Below are 26530 nucleotides of genomic sequence, written 5' to 3'. Positions count from 1 at the left end.
TTTGCCTTTTAGGAGCAAATTAGATAGCAAGTAATGTGTAGTTTAACATCTCTTCATTATTAAATGTTCTTGCATCTTAACAGAAACCTTGTAACGAGATAAATATGATGCAAACTAAAAAAAGGGTGACATTGTATCTACTGAAAATAAATAAAAACAACTGAGTAAGGAAGCCCATGAGCGCATCTTCTTCATCAGAGGGAATGATCACGGGCTTCAGAATGTTGGAAGAGAGATGAACCTGCAGGAAGGATTTGTTATCTGGGGCAGAAGAGGTTTGCAAACTTGGTGAATTATGCCTTTAGAGTGCCTATAATTTATGTTCCACTTTTCCTCTAAGGGCTTTACCACCTGTAATCCCTATGTATCACCTCACCCACCAACTTGGGACTGAAGAAGCCCTAGCAGGACTACCCTACAGGTGGCAGGCCGGTGGGAGGAAGGAAATACTCCTGCAATGGGTTTGCAACCACTGCCCACTGGAGCGCAACTGGCAATTTATAGGGCACCACCGGGGCTGGGAAACCAGCTGGAAGCTCCTCCCCTCGGCCTGGGAGAAGGCGGTCCAGACGCTGCGGAGGGCCTCCAGCTGGCGCAGCGCCCCGCCTCCCCCCGTCCCGCCCGCAGGCCCCGCCCCGCCTCCAGGCCCCGCCCCTCCTCGCGTCTTCCTTCCGGGTCGCTCTGGGCGGGGCTCCCGCGCTGGCCGGTCGCTGGTGAAGCCTGCGGCGCGCGCCTCTCCCGGACGCTGCAGGGTACGGCCCTTTACTTCTTCCTCCCGAGGGTCTGTGTCTTGCTCCTTCGGCGTTGGGGCGGGGCCAGGCCGTGGCGGAGCGCCGCGCTTTGGGGAGCCTGGGCGCCCGGGTGAGGTCCCCGCCGGTCGTCCCTCCCCCAAAGTCTGCGCTGCTCTGGCGGAGCTTGCTGGGGACCCTAAAATCCGCTGACGTGACTTGGGCGCCGCTTCTCTGTACCAGCGTGTCCGCAGGGCGTGGGGCGTTGCCCCTACGTGCGCGCGGCGCGTGATGGTTTACCCCGCGGGGTCTGCGGGGCTGGCTGACTGCAGTCCCGGGTTGGCCACCGGCTGCCTGGGTAGTTATTGCTGCTGTGCGTACTTCCTTGATTGCCCTCTGGCATCTGATGGGTTTTGCCTAACCAGGCTCATGTCTTTCTTCCGAACGGCCACAAGCTAGCCGGCTGCAACCTTGTTTCTATGTTTAGGGATGTCCTTAGAGTGTAGTGTGATGATGAACATCCACTTGGCCTCCTTGTCAACGTGTTTGCAGTGAGAGTGGTTTTGGATTTCCTTGATGGTTTCCCAAATGCTCATTGCCACAAAGGCCCGGGATGCATTCACTAATTGAAATATACAAATGATTAGAAAGAAAGTCAAACTGATAGAAACCTGAGTGGTCAGGTAGTTTTGCTGGCAGGACACCATGTCTGGTTTTATGCCCTGGAATGCTCGCTGACACCAGGTGCGGCGATCTTGCTTGTTCTGGCCTGTTTGAGCACACAAGCTGCCTTTACTGCTTCCCGGCCTGGCCTCCGCGGTTTCTTAAGTTCAGAATATAGGCACAGTTTTCCCTTAAAATTCGCTTGATGCTTCTGTTCTCCTCTATTACATATTGTACCTGTTGGTTGACTAGAGGGAGATTTTTCTGATACATCCATACACCTATAGTACTTTATTAGATATTAAGTTCTTGGGGGAAAGGCACAGTGTACTTTTCTTTCTAGTGGCAGTGTGCATTACCCCATAGTAATTGTAATGACTGTGTAATTGTTCATTGAATTGGATCCTTCTTTCCATTTTTCCTTTCCGAGTATCAACTCTTTTTTTGTAACTACTGTCCCAAATTTTGGCTTTTCTGAACCCTGCATTTTCATGGTCTTCCCTTCTGTAATGGACCTGAAAATCGGAGAGGTCAGGTCAATGTAAGATGGTTAATTCCTTTTTACTCATGCTATGATCCAGTGATGCAATTGTAGTCGTCTGTACAGTGGCATCTTAAAATATTGTTAACTGTCTATCTTTTGCTTTCCCTGTGGTCGGTTAACAAAAACTGCTCCTTCTTCCTTGACTGTTTTGGTTTCAGTGCCTCATCCTCTTAATTTTCCCGTGATCAGCATTTCTCTGTCTTAACTTCATGGAGCTAATTGTCGTGTTCTCTTAAAAAGACTATTGGACACATGAATTGTATATAAATATCCACCTTTGTTTTCTTCTAGCACTTTTAATGCTCCTATTTTTCTTATTTAAATCTTTAACCTACCTCAACCATATTTTAGTGTGAAAAAGGAAATAAGGCTCTAACTTTTTTTTCCAAAATTGTTAGCCAGTGACTGGGATCATCATTTGTTGAGTTATGTTTTTTCCTACTGATAACAAATACTGTATTTATTCTAGGATCTAATTCTTGTATATCCTTGGGACTTTTTCTGAACTGTTATTCAGTGACCTCTGGCTTCTGGTGCTAATGCCATGCTGTTCTTATTACTCTAGCTTTAGAATGTGTTTTAATATCTAGTGATTTAAATACTGCCTGGCATATTGTAGATATCACTAAATATTTTGGGGATGAATAAATTTAGTGGGGGTAAGTTGATTTCCTTGTTTTTCTCCTTTCTTCCCTTCCTTTAAAGTTTCTTGCCTATTGTCGAAGTTCTATTTTTCAGCTTGCCTTTGCCATGGTCAGTCAGTAATTAACCATTGTTAAATAAATTCCCTCTCCTGTTAACTCAGAACTCCCCACGTAGAGTTGCTCCTCAAGAGTTGTACATAGAGAAGCAGCTCAATTAAAAATCTGCATCTCTCTTTATTTTATTGAGGTCACATTGGTTTATAACATCATGTAAATTTCAGATGTACATCATTATATTTTGGCTTATGTATAGACTGCATTGTGTTCACCACCAAAAGTCTTGTTTCCATCTGTCACCATATGTATGTGCCCCTTTATCCCTTTTGTACCCCCTTCCCCTCTGGTAACCACCAATCTGTTCTCCCTATCTATGCATTTGTTTGTTTATCTTCGACATGTGAGTGAAGTCATACAGTAATCCTTTCTGTCTCTCTCCCCTCTTTTTTTTTTTTGGTGAGGAAGATTGGCCCTAAACTAACATCTCTTGCCAATCTTCTTCTTTTTGCTTGAGGAACATTGTCAGTAAGCTAACACCTGTGTCAGTCTTCCTCTATTTTGTATGTGGGATTCCTCCACAATGTGTCTTGATGAGTGGTGTGTAGGTGCCTTTCCTGGGATCAGAACCTGCAAACCCCAGGCTGTCAAAGTGAAATGCACTAACTTAACCACTGCATCACTAGGCTGGCCCCCATACAGTAATTGTCTTTCTCTGTCATACTTGTTTTGCTTAGCAAAAAACTCTCAAGGTGCATCCATGTTGTCAAAAATCACACAATTTCCTCTTTTTTATGGCTGAGTAGTATTCCATTGTATATGTATATATATATATACCACATCTTCTTTATCCATTCATCCATTGATGGGCACTTGGGTTGCTCGCAAGTCTTGGCTATTGGGAATACTGCTGCAATGAACATAGGGATACATAGATCTTTTCGAATTAATGTTTTCACGTTCTTTGGATAAATACCCAAAAGTAGAATAGTTGGATCATATGGTATTTCTATTTTTAACTTTTTGAGAAATCTCTGTACTGTTTTCCATAGTGGATGCATCAGTTTGCATTCCCACCAGCATTGTACGAGGGTTCCCTTTTCTCCACATCCTCTCCAATACTCATTATTTCTTGTCTTTTTAATGATAGCCATTCTGATGGGTGTGAGATGGTATCTCACTGTAGTTTTGATTTGCATTTCCTGACTTTGCATTGTGTATTAGCAAGTGTAGTGTGTCTCTCCGCATCAGCTGTGACTTGGGACATTCCGTACCTGGTTCTAGCAGCTCTACACGATAAATGCCTGTAGGAGTGATCCCTGAGACCGCTTCACGTCCATTTGTATTTTACCATCCCAACTGGACATCTTAAATATAATGAATTTTCAGGTGTTGCTATAGTAGATGCTTTGAAACTCTATTTGATTATAAAGTAAATGTATATCTTAGAAAAAAGAAGTCAAGTAATACAGAAATAGCCAAAGGAGAAAATGAAAATGTCATGTGCCCACCTACCTTATGACCCCATTTCCCAGAGATCATCTCTATTTAATCATTTGTTCTTTCTCCTTCCAGACATTAAAAATACATGTGAATAAGTCTACATAAGTTTGTTTCATAAGTTGCAGTGTATTATCTATAATTTTCTATAACTTCCAGTCAGTAATAATTGATGAGCATATTTCTATGTCAGTGCATATAACATTATCTTTTTAAAGTCTTTTTGGTATTTCATTGTAGGAATAACCAAAATTTATTTAACCAATCCCCTGTTCATATTTACACTATTCCAAATTTATTTCCATTACAAACAATACTACAGAGATCCTTTTTGTATGTATGTATTTGCATGTTTGTTAATTTCCTTAGTGTAAGTGCTTAGATGTGCAATTCCTGGGTGAAAGGCTACATACATTTTAAAATATGATGGATTATGGAATATTGCTCTTCAAAAGGTTGTTGTAAGAGTAAATTTATACAGTTTATAAGAATGCTGCTGCTGCCACGTCATTGCTGAGAATTGTCAAGGATCTGAGATTTTACCCTACTTGCAAGCTAACAGTTTCGTGGATACTGGCAGAAGACATGAGACTCCTGGGTCAGAGACAAAGCAGAGCAACAACAGTAGCCAGAGTATCACATTTCTTGCGGTGCTTTCTTGAGCCCCAGTTTCTGCAGGGTGATGTGACAACGGCCAGATGACTCTAGCACATGTAGTAGATTGCATTACAGGAAAGGAACCCTGAGCTTAGGGAACCTGACTCTTTCATAATGGGCTGCAAGTAAACCTGCTTAAACTCTGCACTAGAGAGAGATTATCTTTATTATGCTGGGTAGTAAACAAACCTGCCCTCTACTCCAGAAGGAAAGCTCTCTTTATCTGCAAAGGATGTTTGCTATATAAACACCCTTGAAAAGATAGTCTGGAACAAAGGCCATCAGTACTCCTGCTTATAAGACATGCAAACGTGTGAGAGACTTGTGAAGAATTGTCTCAAAACAATTACTGCTAAGATGATACAGTCATTTTGTACATTTTAGTAATTTTATGGATGGAAATTTTTATTATTGTTGTAATTTTGTATTTCTTTGCTTATTGATGGAGTTGAATATCTGTAAATGTTTATTGGCCATTTGTAATCTTTTGTTACTCTTTCATATTCTTTGCTTAGTTTTCTGTTTAAGTGTTCCTCTTTTTCTTATTAATTTGTGGTAACTCTTTACATATGGTAGCTATTAATGACTTGGTGTGCCATTTGCTAGAACTTTTTCATAATCTCTTTATTTAATGCTATTTCTGGGAGCTTTTGCTATATAGAAATCTTGTATGTGATATCATTTCTGTTATTCTCTTCCTTTATGGTCTGAGTTTACACCTGAAGATTATTAAAATACTCTTTGTACATATTCTCTAATTGGATATTTTGTATCATATATTTAGATTTTTTAAAAATGCTATAGTATTCTAAACTTACTTTTAAAAATGTCTGGTCATTTTCTCAAAACATTTATTTTAATAAGCTGTCCTTTCCCTGTTGTTTTGACTTAACACATTTTCATAACATGCTGTATCTTTATTTATTGTTTTCTCAAAACTGGAAAATCAGTAAGCAAAATATATTAGTCTCCTGTGACCAGGAATTTGGTTGATTTCATCCTTATAGATTACAGAGATGGTTCTTAGTGGATTTTAATCTTACAAAATATAAAGTATCTTTTTCTGCCTTGTTTAATGATTTTTGCCTTGGACTCTACATTGTCTGACATTACTGTTGCTATCTCTCAGTTTTTTGTGTACCGGATAGATCTCATTGTTGCCCATGTGTTTGTTTTCAGCTATTCTTCATCATTTTGCTTTACTTGCCTCTCCTATAAACATCAACATCTTATAGCTGGACTTACTTTTCCTTCCAGTTTTCCCCTCCAATTTGAAAGTTTGCCTTTATTTATTTATTTGCATTTTTTAAAAACTTTATTTTAAAGATAATTATAGATTCACATGCAATTATAAGAAATAATGCAGAGAGATCCTGTGTTTACTTCACCCAGTTTCCCCTTATGGTAAAATGTTGCCTAACTGTAGTACAATATTACAACCAGGAAATTGACATTGTTACAACCCACAGGTCTTATCCAGATTTCATCTGTTTTACAGACGTGTGTGTGCGTGTTTAGTTCTCTGCAATTTTATGTAGATCTTGTGACTACCACCATAGTCTAAATACAGAACATTTCCATTATAAGGATCTCTTGTGCAAAGGGGTTTATCTTTTTCCTTTTTTTTGGTGAGGAAGATTGGCCCTGAGCTAACATCTGTGCCAATCTTCCTCTATTTTATGTGGGATGCCGCCACAGCATGGCTTGAGGAGTGGTGCTAGGTCCATGCCTGGGGTATGAACCTATAAACCCTGGGCTACTGAAGCAGAATGCATAAACTTAATCACTATGCTACTAGGCTGGCCCACAAAAGAGTTTATTTTTTAATAGGAAAATTTAACCTATTCATATTTCCTTTTTTTCTCCCCTTTGCAAGTTTGGAAATTTTAAAACCATCTATAACTGACTTTCTGTTGCTCTCACGATTCCATTTAATAAGGTGGGACCTTGACTCCTTGCTTTCCTCACATTCTTGGTTTTATTGATTTGATTTCTTTTTTTTATTACTTATCTTCTGTTTTTTTCTCTAACCATCCTTTTCAACTTTACCAGTACTGTATCTATAATGATTTGAATTTAACTATAAGGTCACTGATTACTGGAACATTGTATCTTCCTCTTTAAAATTATTTATTTTAATTCATTTTTTCTTTGACTAAAATGCTTTCTTGAGTAATGTTTTCAAAAAGAATTATGGGAAGTACACTTGCATGTCTAGAAATATTTTTCGTTTTGTTGTTTTTCTATGTGAATAAGAGTTTGAGTCAGTTCTTTTCCTTTAGAATTACCAGAATATTACATATCTTCTAACATTTGCTTGAATTTTCATCAGCTTCAGTCTCTTCTTGAATCTGTGTTCTGGGTCACCTATCATTATTTTCATTTTTAATTTATTTTGACCACCATCTTTTTAATTTCTGGGAACTTAAAAATTTAAAAAAATTAGCTTGTACTTGTTTTATGGATCCAGTACCTGATTAATTCACGCTAACAATGACAGTAATTACTTTAAAATGATCCTCCTATATTTTTGCATTAACCGTTATTGGAAACCCTTTGCTCTAATCGCCCAACTTTTCCCCCATCTTTAAGAAGACTAATTCTACTCGTATATATAAATGCAGAGCTATATTCACTGTATTGATATTGTTCCTGGTCAGGAGTCTCTGTGAAGTCATGAAGGTCACTATGCTCTTTTCTGGACAAGTAGTTCCCTCAGGCCAGCTGAGTGGTTGGGGCTCTGTGATCAGGCTTTGCTCTGCGTGTAATGAATGGGTAGGACATGCCAACTCGTAGCTGTCTCTCAGGGTGTGCTGATGAAGAACAGATTGATAAGCTAGGAGGCCCATAAACAAGCTGATGCTGGAGTTTCAGATCTTCTACTTGACTTATTTTGGTCCAAAACAAAGACTGAAGACAAAAGCATGTAGAACAGTTCCGTCACCCTAAGAATTCCTTTGTAGAATTGCTACCCCTTTCTAGTCATTGGAATCAACCCTGTCTTCTCCCCTACCTCCTTGGCAACCACTGATGTTTTTGCCTTCCCTGTAGTTTTGTCTTTTCCAGAGTATCGTGTAAATGAAATTGTTTAATCTGTAGCGTTTGGGCATGGCTTCTTTCACTTATAAAATGCATTGTAAGATTCATCTGTGCTATTGCATGAATCAGTGATTCATTCTTTTTTGTTACTGAGTAGTATTTCGTTGTATGGAGGGACCACTGTTTATCCATTCACCTGTTGAAGGACATGTTAGATGTTTCCAGGTTGGCGTGATTATGAATAAATCTGCTATACACCTGTGTTTGAATATAGGTTTTCAATACACTTGGGTAAATATCCAAGAGTGGTATTGCTGGGTGGTTGGTAAGGGTATGTTGAACTTTATAATAATCTGCCAAACTTTTCCAAAGTGGCTATACCACTTTGCATTCCCACTGGAAGTGTTTGCAGTATGCAGTTTGGTAACATCTTAAAATTTGATTAATCTGTAATTAATGGTTCCTAGATTTAAAATATTAAATACTGTCCATCCCAGGGTTTACCTTTTGGACACTATGCCTGCTACTGCTCTTAAGTAAAATGTTTGCTAGGACCCACAAAAATGTGGCATAAAAAATGATGATTAGACTTAATAAAAATGGAAAACTTTTCTGTTTAAAAGATATTATCAAGTAAATGAAAAGGCAAGCACAGACTGGGAGGAAATATTTGCAGAACATATATTTGATAAAGAGCTTGTATTTAGAATATATAAAGAACTCTTACAACTCAACAAAAAAAAAACACCTATTTAAAAAATGGTCAAACTAGACATTTCACTAAAGAAGATACAAATGGCAAGTAAGGACATGAAAAGATTCTCCACATCATTATTAGTCAATTGAGAAATGCAAATTAATACCACAAGATACTACCACTCACCCACTGGAATGGCTAAAGACTGAAAATATTAACTGTTGGTGAGGATGTGGAGCAGCTGGAACTCTCGTATATTGCTGCTGGAAACGCAAAATGCTACAGCCATTTTGAAAACATTTTGGCACTAGAAACAATCCAGGTGTCTATCAACAGGGGAATGGATATGTCCATACAATGGATATGATTCAGCAAGAAAACGGAACAAACCACTGACACGTAATAACAGGGATAAATCTTAAAGATAACGCTGAGCAGAATAACCTGGACACAAAGTACATGCATATTTCACTTACATGTGACTCTCGAATAAAGGACAATCTGATTTATAGTGACAGCAAGCAGATCAGTTTATTCCTGGCCCAGGGAGGGCATGGATGATTGGGAGGATGGACATAGTCTATGTCCATATCTTGGTTGTGGTGTACACTGGTATATGTCTTTGTCAAAACTCATTCAACTGTGCACTTAAAATGGAGTACATGTTTTGGAATGTAAATTATATCCCAAAGTTAATTTAATAGTAATACACCATTTTAGTTAATTGTTCTTTTAGCTTGAATGGCTGACAGTGGCATACCTATGATCTTGCACTAGGATTTTTGTTACAAAGGCTAACTAAATTCGGTATATTTTTATTATGTAAAGTGCTCTTTGTTTTAACATACAAAAATGTATAGCTAGAATTCGGCTAAAGTAAATTCACATTTACTTTATGGTTTTTAATAGCTGGAGAGAGACATTATTTTTTCTCTTTAGTACATCCATTAAAATTATCCTCAGTCAGAGGCCAGCCCAGTGGTGTGATGGTGAAGTTTTCGTGCTCTGCATTGGTAGACCAGGTTTGCAGGTTCCAGTCCCGGGCATGGACCCAGCACTGCTTATCAACCCATGCTGCGGCAGCATCCCACAAAAAACAGAGGAAGATTGGCACAGATGTTAGCTCAGGGCCTATCTTCCTCAAGCAAAAAGAGGAAGATTAGCAACAGATGTTAGCTCAGGGCCAATCTTCCTCACATGTACACAAAAATTATCCTCAGTCAAGTATTCCTAATTTTTAATATTCTAGGTTTTAGTTAAATGTACACTGTACATCTCCTAAAGACTTAGGGTTATTCTAAATTTGTAGTCTTCCCATTCAGATGGTCTGTTCTTACCCATGGTAAAATACAGATAATATTAGCATAGTGGCATTTTATCTAAGGTGCTTTGTATTATCATACCTGTCTAATTAGAAACATGTCCTTCCTTGTCACTTTGTACCTTGGGCAGGAAGAGCATTTCTAGATCCATCTTATCAGAAAATCACCATTCACTTATTCTACAACTCTGCTTTTTAAAAAAAAAAAAATTGATTCCTTAATTTCTTTTTCTTGCTGCTAAAGGTTGCTTATGAAATATTTCATAAATTTAGATATGCTTGTTAAAGTCTAGGCAAGAAAGAGGAGAGAGGAAACATCCTGCAGAATTAACTGTTCTCAATTCCTAGTTTAAATTGGTTCTCTGTCTCATCCCTTGTTTTCGGACGAGTTCATTCCCAGCTCGACTTCTTAGGTGCTTCTTGCTTAGTCCTTGCCAGTTCTTCATTAACTCAGCAAGAGTTTTGAAGAGCCCACTGGGTTCCATCTTTTTTGTATTTTTGAAACCTATTTTGATTTGTAGAAGAAAGAGACGTACTGCTTATCTCTTTGGTTTTCAAGAGTTTTCCTTGGCCTTTAGGTTTTTCTTTTGTCGATGCAAATAATCGATAACCAATCTATAAATCACAATTGGGGTGAGTTTATTATGAGCCAGATCTGAGGACCATATAGCCTGGGAGAGTCTTTTCACAAAGGAATGGAGCACTCTGAAGAAGTGGGGGTGGGCAGAGTGGTTATATACTGTCAAAGAACGTGTATCACGTATGATAGGAGTGTCCCTTTTACAACATTCACTTGAGGTTGCCTGGCCCGTACAGCGATTCACATAGCAATTGATGAATACAGCAGGTAGCAGGTCTGTGGTCTCCAGCTGGGTGGTCACAGCAGGTCAGCAATCAATTCCTAGCCTAGGGAGAGATGCTTATCCTTAAGGAAATGCCAGTGTGGGGGAAGTTACATCTTTGTTTATCTTAAAGGGCATTGTTCTTGTCTTTGGGACATAATAAATACTTAAGGCAGATATACAATTCATGCTCGATGGCCATGTCAGGCCCTTTTGGAAAAACAAGGTCAGGCCAGGCCGAATTAGTTTGACACCAAATACCCCAATATATCCTATTGCTTGCCATTTATCTATCGCTTCCTGTTTGTTTCCCCTGCCTTCTCCTTAAGCTTTATTTGCCTGGATTTTCAGGAAGCTCTGAAGCTGGGAGTGGGCCCAGTGTCGTAGTGGTTAAATTCGCAGGCTCCGCTTTGGCAGCCCGGGGTTTGCAGGTTTGGATCCTGGGTGCAGATCTAGCACCACTGGTCAAGCCATGCTGCGGTGGCATCCCATATAAAGTAGGGGAAGATCGGCACAGGTGTTAGCTCAGTGACAATCTTCCTCAAGCCAAAAGAGGAAGATTGGCAATAGATGTTAGCTCAGGGTCAATCTTCGAGATGAAAAGCAAACCAAAAAAACAGCAAAAAGAGAATCTCTGAAGCTGGACAGGAGGCTCTGTTCTCTCTGTTCATTGACTTGGTTCAGTGAAGGACTCTACCTATTTATTCTAGATTGGGGCCTTGTTGATTAAAAACTATAATCATAATAGAAATATTTTGATTGGAGGAGAATTTACATAGAGGAAGACAGAGGCACATAAAGTTGTAATATTTCGTCCCCAGTAGTCTTCTTCCTGATACATGTTTTTGGTACACACATTGGAATGAAATAATGATGATGAAGAAAAAGGGATGCTTTTGCTGACACTTGGCCTGTGCTCCTCCCCAGCATGTCTAATACCAGAAGTATCAACCTGTCTTTTTACACCTGCTCTTATGTGATTGCCTCTCTTGGCCTCTCTCTTCCCTCTTGCTCTTAGGTTATCCTTTTTTTAAAGAACTTCTTTTCATTCATAGTTTTTCCAGTTTCCCATAATCACCCTATGGTCTTGATATAGATTTGGGACGTTCAAAAAAATCCTTGTGAGAAAATAGCTTTCTTTTCCCTCTTCAGTCACCTCTTTCATGAATCTTTCTTTAATTTCAATCAGAGTTTCTTTGTGGCCAAGATCAAGTGTCTTATATCTTCAGGGGCTGCTTTTGTACTAACAGAAGTTATAACTTTTTTATCTTCTCTTTGAACAGTAAAATTTCAATATGTGTACTAGTCCTTATTGGATGGTTTCAAAAGTCATACATTTGATTCTTAGCTATTGTGTTTCGGTTTTTGTTATACATTTTTTCCCTCTTTTTCTCTATATCAATACATGGAAGGTTTTTTGCCTCATTTTTCTGGTCCACGTATGCCTTATCTTGAAGAATCACTGGTTTCATTTCTGTGTTTATTTTAATCTGCTGCTGCCATCTACTCTGCCAATTTTCAAAAAACAGAACAAATGTTTATTGAGCATATATTAGCATGTGCTAGGCCCTAAGGGTATAGTTATAATTAAGACACATCCTCTGAATTTGAGGAATTCATAGTCTATTAGGGTAGAAAAATATCTTAGCATGTAAGAAAAAGTGAACAAAATGTAAGAGCAAAGAAAAAGTGTGTGATGGATAAGGTCTGAACCTGACCTTAAAGGATGAATAAGAGGGTGCGAAGCAGAGGAAGAGCGAGGGCGTTCCAGAGCAGCCCAGCCTCGGAGGAAGACTTGAAGATGCTGAGATGTGAAAGCAAATGTGCAAGTGAGGGCGAGGTAGATGTTCTGGTGGGTCTACAGCGAGGGTGGTGGGTGCGCGGGAGTGGAAGGGAGTGGGGAAGGCTGGTGCCAAGGTAGATGGAACGTTCTTATGTATCATTTTAGCAAAAAGACAGCCATCCTTTAATGGTACCTCTATATATTTGAGAATGAGGAAGAAGAAGACCCAGGGAGGAGACTGAGCAGAGGTTATCAGAGAGGCGGAAGGAGATAGAAGAGCATGTGGTGGCATAGAAGCCTAGAGGGGGCGGGCCAGGAAAGAGGACTGGTTATGAGTGTCAGCTGCTACACCAAATTCAAATATAATTCCACTCTTCTTGATTGATAGTTTCCTCCGTTCCCCAATGTCTTGATTTCTAAACTCCACCAGAAAAGTCTTCCTCAAAATAGTATCTCCCCATCAATTTCAACAGGATTCAGAAATGGTAACATTTAAAGTTCAGTCTTTACTTTTGATTGGTTACCTCGTTATGCGCTCTGTTATATTTTGGTACTATGCTGCCAAGCTGCCTAAGCCCTCGATTTTTCTATCACTTCATTTGTCTTGTCTGTGTGGGCTATTTTGCAAGTAAGTATTGTGTTATGACTTGCCTTCAATATCTGGCTGTGCCTTATCGCCTGTCCTTTCTATCTTTCTGTATATCTTTTGACTTTAAAGTGAGAGTGCTTTTTTGAGTTTTAGACTTGTTTTCCTGGTTAGATCATCACACTGTGAACCTAGCCTTTGCGTTTTCCTGGCTCGGGTTCATTCCAATTGCGTCCTTTTGTTTAGTTCGTGCAAAGTCCTTTCCCTTCCTCCTTGTTCCTCTGCCCAAGCACAAGCCGTCTTCTCTGCGGTTCCTGCCATCCTGCTTCTCTCCGCCTCATCGACTCCCCATCTCACTTCAAATCTCAGTAGTAAACATATGTTCTCCCTTGTCTGTACCTCTTAATTTCTCTTTTCCACTGTTATTGCTTTCTCTGTAATTGTATTATTTAACTTTGTTAAGCACTTTATAATATGAAAGATGTGGTTGAAAGTAAAGTTGTATTATGATAAAATTATGTCGTATAAAGCAAGTTGTTTCCCAAGGAGTCTGAAAGTCTCATGATACAAGTTAAAATGGCTGTTGTTTTGTGTTCCTTGACTGTGCTGGGATAAAAGTTCAGTGTGTTGCAGAGAATTTCTCACCTCATAACCATCGTTGATAAGTGATTGGATTAAACAGCTAATAAAATAAAGATCACCCTATTTCTAATTTTGTTAAATGGAAATAATCTTTTTATATGTTTTGAGTCTTTAAAATTAGTGTTTTGAGTGAACTGGAAAAGAAAATGTCTCCCGAAAGGTATTTTTTTATAATCACCCTTCTGGGTAAATTTAGTGTAGCGGACTAATATTTATTTATCTGCACCAGGTGGGAAAAATCATTTTGTCTTTGAGTCCCGTTCTCCTCATCAAATGGTTACTGTGTCTTTTGCATTTGGTTCATTGCCCATTGGGATATTCATTGGTTATCACAGATTGCCTCCATGCCTTAGCAAAAGTCCAGGCAGTACATGGACAATTTGGACTTCTCATTGGTCGTTGCTGCCCACATGAGTCCTGAGACTATGGGTCTATTCCCTTTTTCAGCTTCATTTCCCAGGGAAAAGAAGAGTGAGCTATCCTTTCTTCTCCATATGTTCTTCCCCACCCCCAAAACACTTTTATGCATCATCTTGGTTGGAAAGGAGTTTAGAATCAGCGAAGGATGTTAACAGTGGGTTTGCACATTTCCTTTTTTTATTTCTGTGCCTTGTTTATTTTCAAAAACAGGTTTTAACTTCATTACATTCTTTCAGATAGTATCGCTGGGAAAAGAATAAATATATTTGCTTTTTCAGTTTACTATACACTGCTTTTCCTTCTTTCAAAAATTTCTTGTGTCGTTTTTAGCTTTACCTCACAAAAAACGAACTCTAAAGATTATTGTTATCCATAGTTGGAAGATATAAAGCATCTATTTACATTTCTGCACTGAAGAAATTTGAATATGTAATACATGTATCTACCATTTATAACTCACTTTTACAAATGTTGCCTCAATGCAAAATTTTGCTTACCTTTAAAACAGCTTAAAAATGATATTGCCCGTATGACAATCTTGCTACTTTTGATATCCCATAACCTACAATGGTAAAAGCTAGCTGGGAAACAGTTACAAAGTTTGTGGCTTGGTGTGTCAAATAGAATTTGACTTTCACAATTTGTCTCAATCTTTTTGCCAAGAATCATTGTGAAAGTTCACTAAATGGTGGTATCTTACTTTATGGATGTTTCTTTGGTTTTATAAAACTTTTACTTTCTGATAAGTGGAGTTTTATAAAGAAATTGAAAGACGCCTCGCTGAAGCCGTTTATAGGCCGTGGAGTGAGAAGTGATGTCCGACAATTATACTGTCAAACTCATCCATGCACCTTGGGAGATAAAGTTTTCTGTCCTTCCCGCGAAGACTTCCAGCAATAGCGCAGCCACAATCTTCCAGATTAGCTCATCTCTCCATTGAGTTGGATACTTGCAAAGTGTTATTTCCTGAATTTTATTTTTGCAATTTAAGTGTATTTCATTAATTCTTTTAAGAAAGAGAAGGACCAAATAACCTCTGTGGAACATAACGCTTCTTAATTTGCCTAGGAGCCTATTTTGAAATAAAGTATATATGGTAAAAGAAAGAGCTGCATCATTTCAAAATTTGGTGTTAAGGATTTGAGATTTGTGCAGCTGTAAAATATTTTTTTGTTTGACAGATTTATATTTATGGTGGGTGAAATGTTTGAGTAAAGAAATGATATACTAGATAATTACTTTTTCCTGTGTTTATAATATGACCTATTCTTCAGCCCTGGGTGTTACACTTCCTGAGGTGAATCTTGCTCGTTGATTCATGAAACATCAGCACTAGGAATGTGTGCTGCAGAAACACCTTGTTTATTTTGGTACATGCTTTGTTACTCTTCTATAGCAAAAGTCTTATTCACATTGTTCCGTTATTTCTTATTGGTGGGGTGCGAGTTCCTCCACAGTCTACCTGCTGACTCCGCCTCATCGTGGTTCCTGTTCTCTCATGGTCTGAAAGTTTTCGCTGTGCTGCATCTTTACTGTAACTGTACTGTGACGTAACAGTGTCGTCTGTTCAGTGTTGTGGAAGCATCCCTGCAAAGAGGTCTTCATCTGCCCCTACCAGGTCCTAAAGGTTTACCAGTTCAGGACTACTTTTTCTTTTTACATTTTTTGGCTTGAGGTGGGGATAATAAAGCATAGGGTAGTGTGAATTTAGGCCCACACTATGCATGGTACTTGCCTAGCAGGGTTCTGATTTCCTCTGGTGACTTTCCCCCATTGCCTAAGTTGATGTCATGTCTCCTTGGACTTCCTGGCCAGTGAGCTAAGCTTTCACATTCCTGGTTTCAAAGATAGGGTGATCTTTCTTAAGTTTTGGCTTTATAAAAGTCCTTCCAAATGTACCCTGTGGCTTGAAATAACCTCTCTGCATAGGTGTTAGAAAGTTCCCTGATAACCATTATGGCCTATAACTGGTTGCATGAGTCATATCAGCTTCAGCTCCTGCTCTCAGCTCTTTGACTTTTCCTCTTTGTTTCTCACACCTTGAATTTTCCTCATTTGTTTCAAGCTCAGGTCTTTATTTGCTGGTTTACTGGTTGTATTTTGTCATTCATTTCAGTGTGTGTGGATATGGCTGAGATTGAGAGGCAGAAGGATGCTGTTATGTAATTTTAAATTATTTTAGCTCTTTATAAATTTGTTTGTTCATCACCTGTCAACATGTCAAATATTTGGTGCCTACTGTGTATTGAGTACTTTGAGAAATCAAGATATTTGGCTAGATTCTCTCCTTCAAAAACTTGGTCCTGATGTAGGCCCTTGTAGAGCTAGGGTATACATTTGATACAAAGATGGTGCCAGTAGGTGCCGGAGAATAGCCTGCTTATGTGGAATAAAGTGGTCGGAAAAGAAATGATGAGGTAGTGAGACTCGAGGTAAAACATGAAGAATGTTTAGAAGTTGACTGAATTTATTGGGTTAGACAAGAAGAAATGGGGCTAGCTTGAGGATAGCCTTGAAGCGTCAAACCAAAGAATTTAGATTATATCTTGTGGTAAGAAAAAACCATGGGAGATTTTTGAGTGTGAGGGACATTTAATGTTTTATAATCTTAATGCTAAAGTTTTGAAAGCCTAGCACGTTTCTCTATGAAGAAAAGTTGGTACATTCTCCTTCTTTACTTAGAAGTTAAACTCGAGACTTTACAGGTACAAAAATAAGTATGTTGATTTCCCTGTTTGTGTAGACAAGAGGTTACCCACTCAATGCGGACAGGGATCAGGCATGTGTTATAAACTAGTAGAGCTGGGTGGGAACAGCAATAGTGGCCTCCGGAAGAACTCAGGCCTCTTTTCACAGGGGTCCTCTCAGTTGTTAAAGGTTGCAAACTAGTCCAAATTTAAAAAAACACTGTTTGGCCCCCATAAAATATCTGCCAGCATAGTATGACCCATAAGCTATGGGTCTGCAACCTTATATAGAAAGGGTTCATTATTGTATTTTTATTACATTCTATCCTAAAATTTAAAAAATATATTATTTAAAATTTTCCACAAAAATGTGACCCGTTCAATTAGAAAATGCTGTGTCTAAGAAGTAGCTTTTTATCTATGATGATAATCTTTTTGGGAGATTTGACTTACTAAGTTGGAAATAAATTATTTTCTAAAACTCTTGTCTTACAGGTAAAAGAATGTCACATTTCAACTTTTGTACCTGAAATGAGCATGCAATTTTCAAGCCGCATGGATGGATGCCAACTTTTGCATTTCGTGTGTGTGTCCTGTGACCATTCTATCTGGAGTGAGTGATTTCTAAGAGTAGCTGGCAACAAACCAGATGCCAGCCAGCCAGGGACTGCCCTAACAAATAATGCTAAGGGTTATAAATTAAACACTGTCTGGTGATCTGTGATGTGTAAGGCAGTTAATTTAGCTCGTCTGGATTAACCGTCAGCTCCAGAAAACTATATTCCCATAATGTGAAACATGTACTTAGTGTGTTTAGAAGTGAGTAATAATTAACAATAGGGAATTATTTACTAAAATGTGAAATTATAAAATGCCTAAGATTCTTTTGGATTTATAGTATTTCAGCAGTTCACCATATATTTTAAATAATTTTAATTTTAAAAGTTCAAGGGCTTTCTTGAAGGATAGTTATAATTTTGTATAAAATAGGACTTTTTGGATCATACGTCTTCCATTGCCTTATAATATCAGTTTTGCTTCCCGTATAGCATAAAATTGTATTCATTTTCAATATTTAGGTTTCTTAAAAATACATTAGATAAATTATACCAGAGATTCACATTTACAGTGAGTTTTGTTCCTTAGTTTCATTCTGGGAGATTACATTGAATAAAAGCCCTGTTTATTAGCTTCTTCATGCATTTTTCTGCTTATTTAAATTATTTTACTTCACCAAGCCATTCATTTTTTTAGAACATCCTTCAAAGAGTTCATGCGTCTTACTGAGGACACCTGACCTTTTGAAGCTTCATAATTCACATCTAGATGTCACCAGTCTTCCCCATGTTAACAGTTCTGACTATGTTTTATTATATATGCCTTTGGCGCCGAGCCAGGACAGCTACAAGAGGAGAAATGATGAACAGCCATAGACCCATAGAATCAAACAGCCGGACTTCCCCTCTCAAGGCAGAGGTGGTCCAGTATGCCAAAGAAGTAGTGGATTTCAGTTCCCATTATGGAAGTGAGAATAGTATGTCCTATACTATGTGGAATTTGGCAGGTGTACCAAATGTATTCCCAAATTCCGGTGACTTCACCCAGACAGCTGTGTTTCGAACTTATGGAACATGGTGGGATCAGTGTCCTAGTGCTTCCTTGCCATTCAAGAGGACACCGCCTAATTTTCAGAGCCAAGACTATGTGGAACTTACTTTTGAACATCAGGTGTATCCTACAGCTGTTCATGTTCTGGAAACCTATCACCCTGGAGCAGTCATTAGAATTCTAGCTTGTTCTGCAAATCCCTATTCCCCAAGCCCGCCAGCTGAAGTAAGGTAAGACTCATTTTTTAATGACCAAGTTACATGACTGAAAGGTTTTGGTTGTTTTAATATTGGAGGTCTTTTTTTATTGGAAGCATTGTCTGAAGTAATTTGAACAAATTTGATTTGTAAACAAATCTGATCATAGTATCTGCCCATTTTTCTATTACTTGTTGATATTATCAGTTTTTAGGTCTTTCTATGACTTTATGAGTTCATTCATTCATTACATATTTGTGCATTACCATTGCTAAGCATTGTTCTAGGTACTGGAAATGCATCAGTGAACACTTAACAAAAATAGACAAAATCCTTGCCTTTATGAGCTTATTCTAGCGACAGAGCAGTTTGTGGGCACCCGTTAAACTGTAGGACCCCGGCTGCCAGTGGAGGAGGAGTGGGGCCAGGGATCAACTGCCACCTGACACACTGCTTCCTTGAAGTCCCTGTCCCCTTGGCTCTAAGGGACACCTCTCCAGCCCACCAGGACAGCAATGCAGAGTACTGCTCAACTCAAGCTGGAGACTGCTGGTATAATCTTTATCTGTTCTTTTCAGAACTACTTTGATAATTCATTGTGAACAATATTATTAATGAATCAATTTTTTTAAAACACAGAAAACCAGCGTCCTTTAATATACAGCTTTTTTTTTTTTCCTGAGAGGAAAACAGTACTTCAGATAGGATCCTTCCTTATGTGAGAATTCTTTTATTGGACTCTGTCATTCTTTGCCTCTTTCTTACAGAGTTACTTACTTTTTTCCTAAAAAGCTGAACAAATTTGGGGATGAGATCTAAGAAACATGTAATGTCTTTCTGCTAATTGAAAACTTAACGTCTGCCTAACTGATTTTGAATATAAATCATGCTCGTGGGTTCCTAGCTGAGACTTGTAGTGTGTGATTGGGATTAAAGTGACAACTTTATTTACAGATGTATCTCTAATTTGCATAACTGATTTTTAGCTTTATTCCACAGAAAATACCATTAAATTTGAAGAGAAAAAGAATCTAACCAGTATATATTATTGGCAGAATAATAAAGAACTTTTTAAATTTTACTGATTATGAAATCAATAGATGTTTCATTGCTTGAAAAACTTGTTAGAAAATACCAAAAAAGAAAATATACAGGAAAAAAAACCCCTGCAATTCTTCTGCCCAGATTCAGTAACTATTAACATTTTGCGAATTTCTTTAGACAGTCAGAAAGATTAACACCTTCTCTGCCAGTTCACTGCCAGGAACAAAACAGAGAGGCAGACAGACCTGGCTCCTGTTCTTTGAGTTCACAGGCCAGCCTGGAAGACTGTGATATCGCAGAGAGCGTCTGTTGTGGAGGGAAACACTTCATCTGTGGGGCTCAGAGAGGCCTTCCCTGAGGAAGAGACGTAACTGAGACCAGAGGGTTGAGGGATTATTTTGGATAGGAAAAGTGGAGAGAGAAAGCACAGGCAGAGGTGAAATCCTGAGGTGAGAGCTTGGTGTTCGAAGAAGTGAGGAGAGTCCAAGAGTGTAAGAACCAGCTGTTGAAGGGCTGCAAGCGCAGGAGTGGCATTCTTAAGATCTAGACTAGTGGTTTCCAGACTTTGGGATTTCCCAGAGCTTTGGGGTCCAGTTTCCCAGAAGCAGACCTGGAGAGGACTATTCTTGTGCAAACGGTTTGTTATGGAAGTGCTCCTGGAGAAACTGGGCAGGGAGTGGGGAAAGTGCTGGAGGGAAGGGAAGAAGTCAGGCCAGGATGCAATGTCACCTGAAGTCCCTGTCTGCCTGGAGGCAAACTTGCTAGGGAGCTGGGCTCTTACACCCCTGCACCCATGTGTCTTGAGCTATGGGCTGAGGAAGTAGGAAAAGGAATGGAAATCTTCCAGGCACATTCCCCTCTGGATGCAGAGGCTCCAGGAGCCCAGGCAGTTCTCTGAAGAAGGCTGCATTTGGAAGCCCTTAGGAGAAAGCAAGCAGGTCTGGAGGGTGGGCACACAGAACCCACCAGAAGATCTGAGCGGAGCACAGGTAGGGAAAGTTGGCTACGATAAACTAGAAAACGTAATAATAGTATAATAAAAATTAGAGGACTGATATAGGGTTTTCAGATTATTTACTCTGCTAAGTAAGCACACATTAAAAAGACAAACAAATGAAATAGCAACATCATTTATCATCACCATCATTTCATAAAAGAAACCTCAATTTCTACTGATAAACTAGCAGATCAGAATCTCTAATAAAGAATGGCTGGCAATTTTACATGTATACGTGTACATGTATATGTGTGCATATTTTGATATATACCAATGTGTTCCTTATTTTTCACATTTAGTAATAGAAAGCTTCATCACACGCAATTGTTTGGGACCCACTGGACTATACTGCCTATTAAGTCATCGAGCACATGGTTTTATGCCCACCTTCAGAGTTGGCAAACAAGAGTGTGTTGGAGTAGCTCAGGGGTATTTTGCAGGAAATAGACTTGAAGTCCCAGAACATTCAAAGTTTAAAAGCAGTCTTCCCCCATTCATCTGGCTGCATTTCTTTGTTCAGTGAGTGAAGTAGGAAAGTTATAGGTAGTTCTATAAGATCTCAAAGTCTTCTGACACCTTCCTTGCCTAGTGCCATATTAAGAGAAAAGAAAAAAGGAAATATAGAGTGTACTGGTCCTGAGGATAAGATCTTAACGGATGCTTGTATAAGAGTCAGAAAGTCGCCTAGTGCAGGGTTCCACGTGGGAAGAGAGAGACAGTGAAAAGAGAAGAAGAAAATGACAAAGTCAGATCAGATTGAAGAAAGTCATTGGAATAAACTTATTTGGGGATAAAATTTAGTGGTATGGATCTTGGTTTTTTTGAGTGTTAAAAGCGTTATAACTATATAATATTAAAGTTAAGAAAGCAGGGAAAGAAAATGTGGCTGTCACAGAGAGAATTTGCTGCCAAAGGGAGTTGCTTAAGCAACGATTTCACAAATTGGTCATATTCTGGTCCTCTTGACTTTATGGGCCAAGAAACTTGATTGTCTCATTTAAATCACAATTGACCAGACCCTTTACTGGTTGATTCTTTTTAAAGCAGATGCCAGTTTGTTAGCTCCAGTTAGAGACGGGCTGGGAGGCAGGCAGTGAGTAGGTACATCTATCAGAATATTTTTCTTTCGTTTGTTTTTCTGTTCTTTCCTTTCACTTGCAGCTGGTGAAATGGAACAGTGTTAGCAAGAGAACTTTCTTTGCGCTGGCTGCTAGACATGCTTACTAACCAGGAGAATTTTGGTTATAAGGAAGGTTTGGCCGTTCATGTACCTGGCTTCCAACCTGAAGGAAAACATGTTTTCTCTGGTTTCCCTTGATGAACTTCTCTTTCTGTCTTGTCTACCTGCTGCTTCCTGGGAGCCCTAGACAGACTTTCTTAGTGAGGTAACAACAGATCGACAGTCACAAAGACAGAGTGGTTTGTTTCTTTGTTTCTAGGCACTGGATGCATGGTTCCATTATTCAGTACAATCAACAGAAAGAGAAATAAATGGGCCGGTAAAGAGAATGCTATTGGTTACCATCCCAGAATTAAGTGTTCCAAGAGCAGACTGAAGCACAGCCTGAAAAGGATTCCCAGCTGAATTTTGCACATATGATACCGTACACTTAAAATACTTACATAGGACGTCAGATTTGTCCGATTTGTCCAGTAGATAAATACAGTATTGTGAGCATATACAGTAAACATGTAAAAGTACAGACTACAAAGGCCGTGGCTTACAGTAGTTTAATCACGTCAACACTGCCCTGGGTCTGGGGGATTAAAAGAGTTGGGGCTGTGTCACAGAGAGTGTGTGTGTGTGTGTACACACACACGCACATGTGTGCATTGGTTTGTATTTGCTTCCTTGTTTTCACTGACTAGTTTTCAAGATTCTGGCTTTAGTTTTCCAGAATAAAAAGATATTGGCATATTCTCTTGTTGGGTAAAATAGATACCTTTCTCTTTCTACTTTGAAATAATATGTTCCACTTCTATTAGGGAATTTTAAACAAAAAGTCACCGTAATGTAGATCACCCCAAATCAATTTGTATTGATCTCATAGTTAATGTTAACTTAATTCAAATGGCCACAGACCTGTAAAAGAATTTTTCTGTCTTTTTATCATTTTTCTTTGTTACTTTTTAGATTATCAAGAAAAACCAAAATAAAACTGATACTTGAGAGTTTTTAAAATTTAGACATATTTTTAAATATTTTGATATTATTCTACTTTAAGTATGCTATCATATTTACAACTTGTATATAACTAAATATATAATGTTCATGCTATATAGAAGTCAGAAGCAAAAATGATGCTAAAATAGCATTAAACTTGGTAAGTTTAAACACACTAGAAGTGTTAAGGATGTCAATTTAAAGCATCGTCTTAACCTTGTCCGTTCTGCAAGGTGGACAGAGAGGACTTTAGTAGATTAACACATTATTAAAATAAAATATTTCTACTCTAATCAATGCTTTTCTTTAAGCTTATATTTGTAATTTTATAATGTAATTTACATTATAATGAAATTCAAGCTATACATGAAGAACATATGTTCTCTGTGTATTCATTTATTGCAAAGGACCTGTCAGAGGTGATTTCTCTGTTACATTGTTAGTATTTCTGTTAAGCCTTGTAAAAACCCCTTGTTGAAGCTCAGCAGTAAATTGGGCTGGTTTAGTCCACATGTGTTGTGAACTAGTACTGGCAGTTATTTCACAGGGGCCTGAACAGTCCCGTTTCTTAGACATGAAAAGTTCCTCCAAGATCATCTGATATCATTTTGTAGGAGCAACAAAAGGATGAGTAAAACCAAAGTTTGAATTTTCTGATGCATTCCACCATTTATGCCATGATTCTTGGATGTATCCTGTCCAAAATTAGGAGTGTGTCTTCCCACCAACAAGTTCTAATGTTTCGTCCTTTGGTTCCGCTGTACCTGGGTGGCTGGCTCGCTTAGCTGTATAGGTTTACATTGGAACCTTCGGATCACTTCCATGGTTAGGAACCCTCAAGATTGTTGCCCTTCAGCTCTAGGGGCTCTTGGGTCTAGGCTGGCATTCCGTATTTGCTTTTCTGCCTTGTCACAGGAAGAAGAAGGTGCCCAGCCTGCTTTCCTTTCCTCTGTGAACCTGCCACAGCCTGCTCTGTCCCTTGGAGCTCTTCCCCAGCTTCCCAGGATTGGTTATAGAGTGGGACCAATCTCTCCATTCCTACTTTCGTGTCGTCTCCAAATACAAATACTCACAGGCTTAAATTTATGTTTGATGGGTTTTAGTCCTAATTTTCAAAAGAGAATCAGCAAAACTAGCAAATGTGGGGTGATTATAGAGGTTCTGGTAACTGCAGAAGTGCCCACTGTTATGTTTAGTGATATGTTTACTAGGATCCCCATTGAGCTTCTAATTTTTGCTTTTATTCCCAAAGGTAGGAATTACCATACTTCCTTTCTCTATTCTCCCAAGATTGCTGCTCTCTGCCCTTTGTGCTCCCATCTTGGCCTAAAAACCTTTAGGTTACCTGTATGTTGATGATTTCTATAGTTCGGGCTCAGATTTCTTCCCTGAGTTTCACATCGTTTTGTCTAGTTCAGTTTTCCAAATGCCTTGTTGTAATCAGATTTTACCTACATCTCAATAGGTCATTGGGCCAAGGAAATGAACTGACAATATATTGGAGGGAAAAAAACTCTCATGTGATTAATACATGTGTGAAAACATTTTAAGTGTTATTAGTAATCAGTGAATTATAAATTACCTCATATGGAGATATGGCCTCTATGAAATTAGAGGTTATTTTTAAAAATGAATAATGCTTTCAGTGGTCATTCTTATATACTACTGGCATAAGGTTCTTTGAAAGCAGTTTGTAGTGTGTATTGAGAGACTTGAAAATAGTCTTTGAGATGAAATCTTTATTTAAAATATTCTGCTAAGGTAAATAATTAGAAATAGAAGAAAGATGTTTATTAAAGTACTTTTTGTCTGTGTTTCTAATTGTTCTGATATATTAGGAAACAATATTAGAAATGGTTACTTATGACATATATGTAAGAATATGATGTATCTAATGATACTATAACGAATCTTTAAATAACTTAGGGAAATAGTTTTATAAGAAGGTATATATGAAGAGACGGAATATGAGTTGGACCTTAAAGAACAGTTGGGCAGATAATAGAAGGTTGTTCATTTCCTTGGGGGAAGACAACATGAAAAAAGATGCAAAGGTGGAAATAAGTTTATTATGTGGAAAGTAATGGTTAATCTGGCTGGAAAGTGGGAGTTCATTTTGGAGGAACAGGAGAAAATGTTATTTACCTGTTATGTGGTAGATACTTGCTAGGTACGAGATGACTAAAAGATGACAATAATGGAAATTTAGGATAAGGGTATATATGAGACAATTTCATGACAAATTGGACAAAACCTACCAACTGGATAAAAGAAAATCAAAGCTAATGAAAGTTTTGCATTTTTATGATGCCAGTAAAGCCGAATGTCGCTTTTCATGTGTCTCTGTCTGCCTATTCCAGTTTTAACTGACCAGTGTGAAATCTGCCAAAAAGGACTTTCTAGGAGTGGTGAAAATAATTTAAGTAGTAAAAATATTTTAAGTAGTACGGTCTATGGCATTTGGTTTTTAAATTTTTTTCATGTCCTGGAAGCAATACTTGTGTTTGTTCTATTCACCGTATTTAATGCCTTTGCTTCACACTATCATGTATTGGGCGTGGGGCCATAACCATAAGGTAACAGCAAATCTCGTTCTCAACGGTATTATAGGGAAGTCTCTTTCTTTGGCAGATGGGAGATTCTTTGGTCAGAGAGACCTACGAAGGTGAATGCTTCCCAGGCTCGCCAGTTTAAACCTTGTATTAAGCAGATAAACTTTCCCACAAATCTTATACGGCTGGAAGTAAATAGTTCTCTTCTGGATTATTACACTGAATTAGATGCAGTTGTCTTACATGGTATGAAGGACAAGCCAGTGCTTTCCCTCAAGACTTCACTCGTTGACATGAATGATCTAGAAGATGATGACTATGAAGAAAAGGATGGTTGTGGAATGGACAATCTTAACAAAAAGTTCAGCAGTACTGCCCTCAGGGAAGGGCCAAATAATGGATATTTTGATAAACTACCTTATGAGGTAAGCCAAAGATATTTAGTAGTAATAGTGGACATAGCACTATAATTTTTAAATTTTTAGGTCATGATTTTTTTTTTTTTTTTTTTTGCTAGACATCTGAGAAATAGAATCATTGGTAAGGTGTGCATAATCTGATGTATTGTCTATTTTGATTTTGGAAAAACTAGGCAAAATTATGTTGAGTAATTTCACCGCTTTTGTTCTGGGTTGACTTTAGTGATTCTGGATAAACTATTAAATATATGTTACTATATCACGGATTAACAATAACCAAAATACATAACCCAATTATAAATTACACTCCACTTTAATTCATAATTATGCAATGTAAATATGGGCAATGTGTGCTTAACTTTATACCAGTTATGTTAAAGATGATTTGCTATTAAAAATAAGAGCATTAACAAGATTGTGAGAGAAATGTTTATTCTGTTTAATAGTCCACAGTTTCTCCAAGTGTCATTCATTCTTCTATACTAACTCTATTCTGTATTCTTCTAACTAGCTATAATTTTTGTTCTAGACAGGTGCAGAGTGCCTTTATTGAAAGTCTTTTTTCAGTGTGTCCCTACAGGGGCGTTGCTGCAGCAAATTTAGCCTCCCTGGCTCCCAGGCATCAAATGCCAGTAGCGCACCCCTGGGGCGGGGGGCGAGGGAGGGATGGGCCAGGTATTTCTGTGTCCTGCTGAGAACTGCTGTGTGTGGTTAAAAATAATATAATCAAATCTTTTAAAGA

General features: G+C 38.4%; 1 protein-coding gene across 9 annotated transcripts in view; it reads left to right on the top strand.

Moving 5' to 3' along the window:
• The first annotated feature begins 614 nt into the window (after window positions 1-614).
• The window catches only part of FBXL4 (F-box and leucine rich repeat protein 4), a 67262-nt gene continuing 41346 nt past the window's right edge, over window positions 615-26530 (top strand). For 2 of the 9 annotated variants that reach the window (XM_070223585.1, XM_005596840.4), the window contains exons 1-4: window positions 642-752; window positions 17303-17391; window positions 18062-18645; window positions 25449-25794. In XM_070223585.1, the coding sequence (XP_070079686.1) occupies window positions 18134-18645; window positions 25449-25794 (858 nt within the window). In that variant the 5' untranslated portion in view covers window positions 642-752; window positions 17303-17391; window positions 18062-18133. Of the gene's footprint in view, window positions 862-17302; window positions 17421-18061; window positions 18646-25448; window positions 25795-26530 lie in introns of all 9 variants that reach the window. The other 7 variants (XM_070223583.1, XM_001503857.7, XM_014734214.2 and 4 more) reach the window with 7 other exon arrangements.

Source organism: Equus caballus, chromosome 10, assembly GCF_041296265.1.
Source record: "Equus caballus isolate H_3958 breed thoroughbred chromosome 10, TB-T2T, whole genome shotgun sequence".
Lineage (NCBI taxonomy): Eukaryota > Metazoa > Chordata > Mammalia > Perissodactyla > Equidae > Equus > Equus caballus.
Note: the sequence above shows the minus strand (reverse complement) of the source record. Positions and strands in the feature narration are given on the sequence as shown.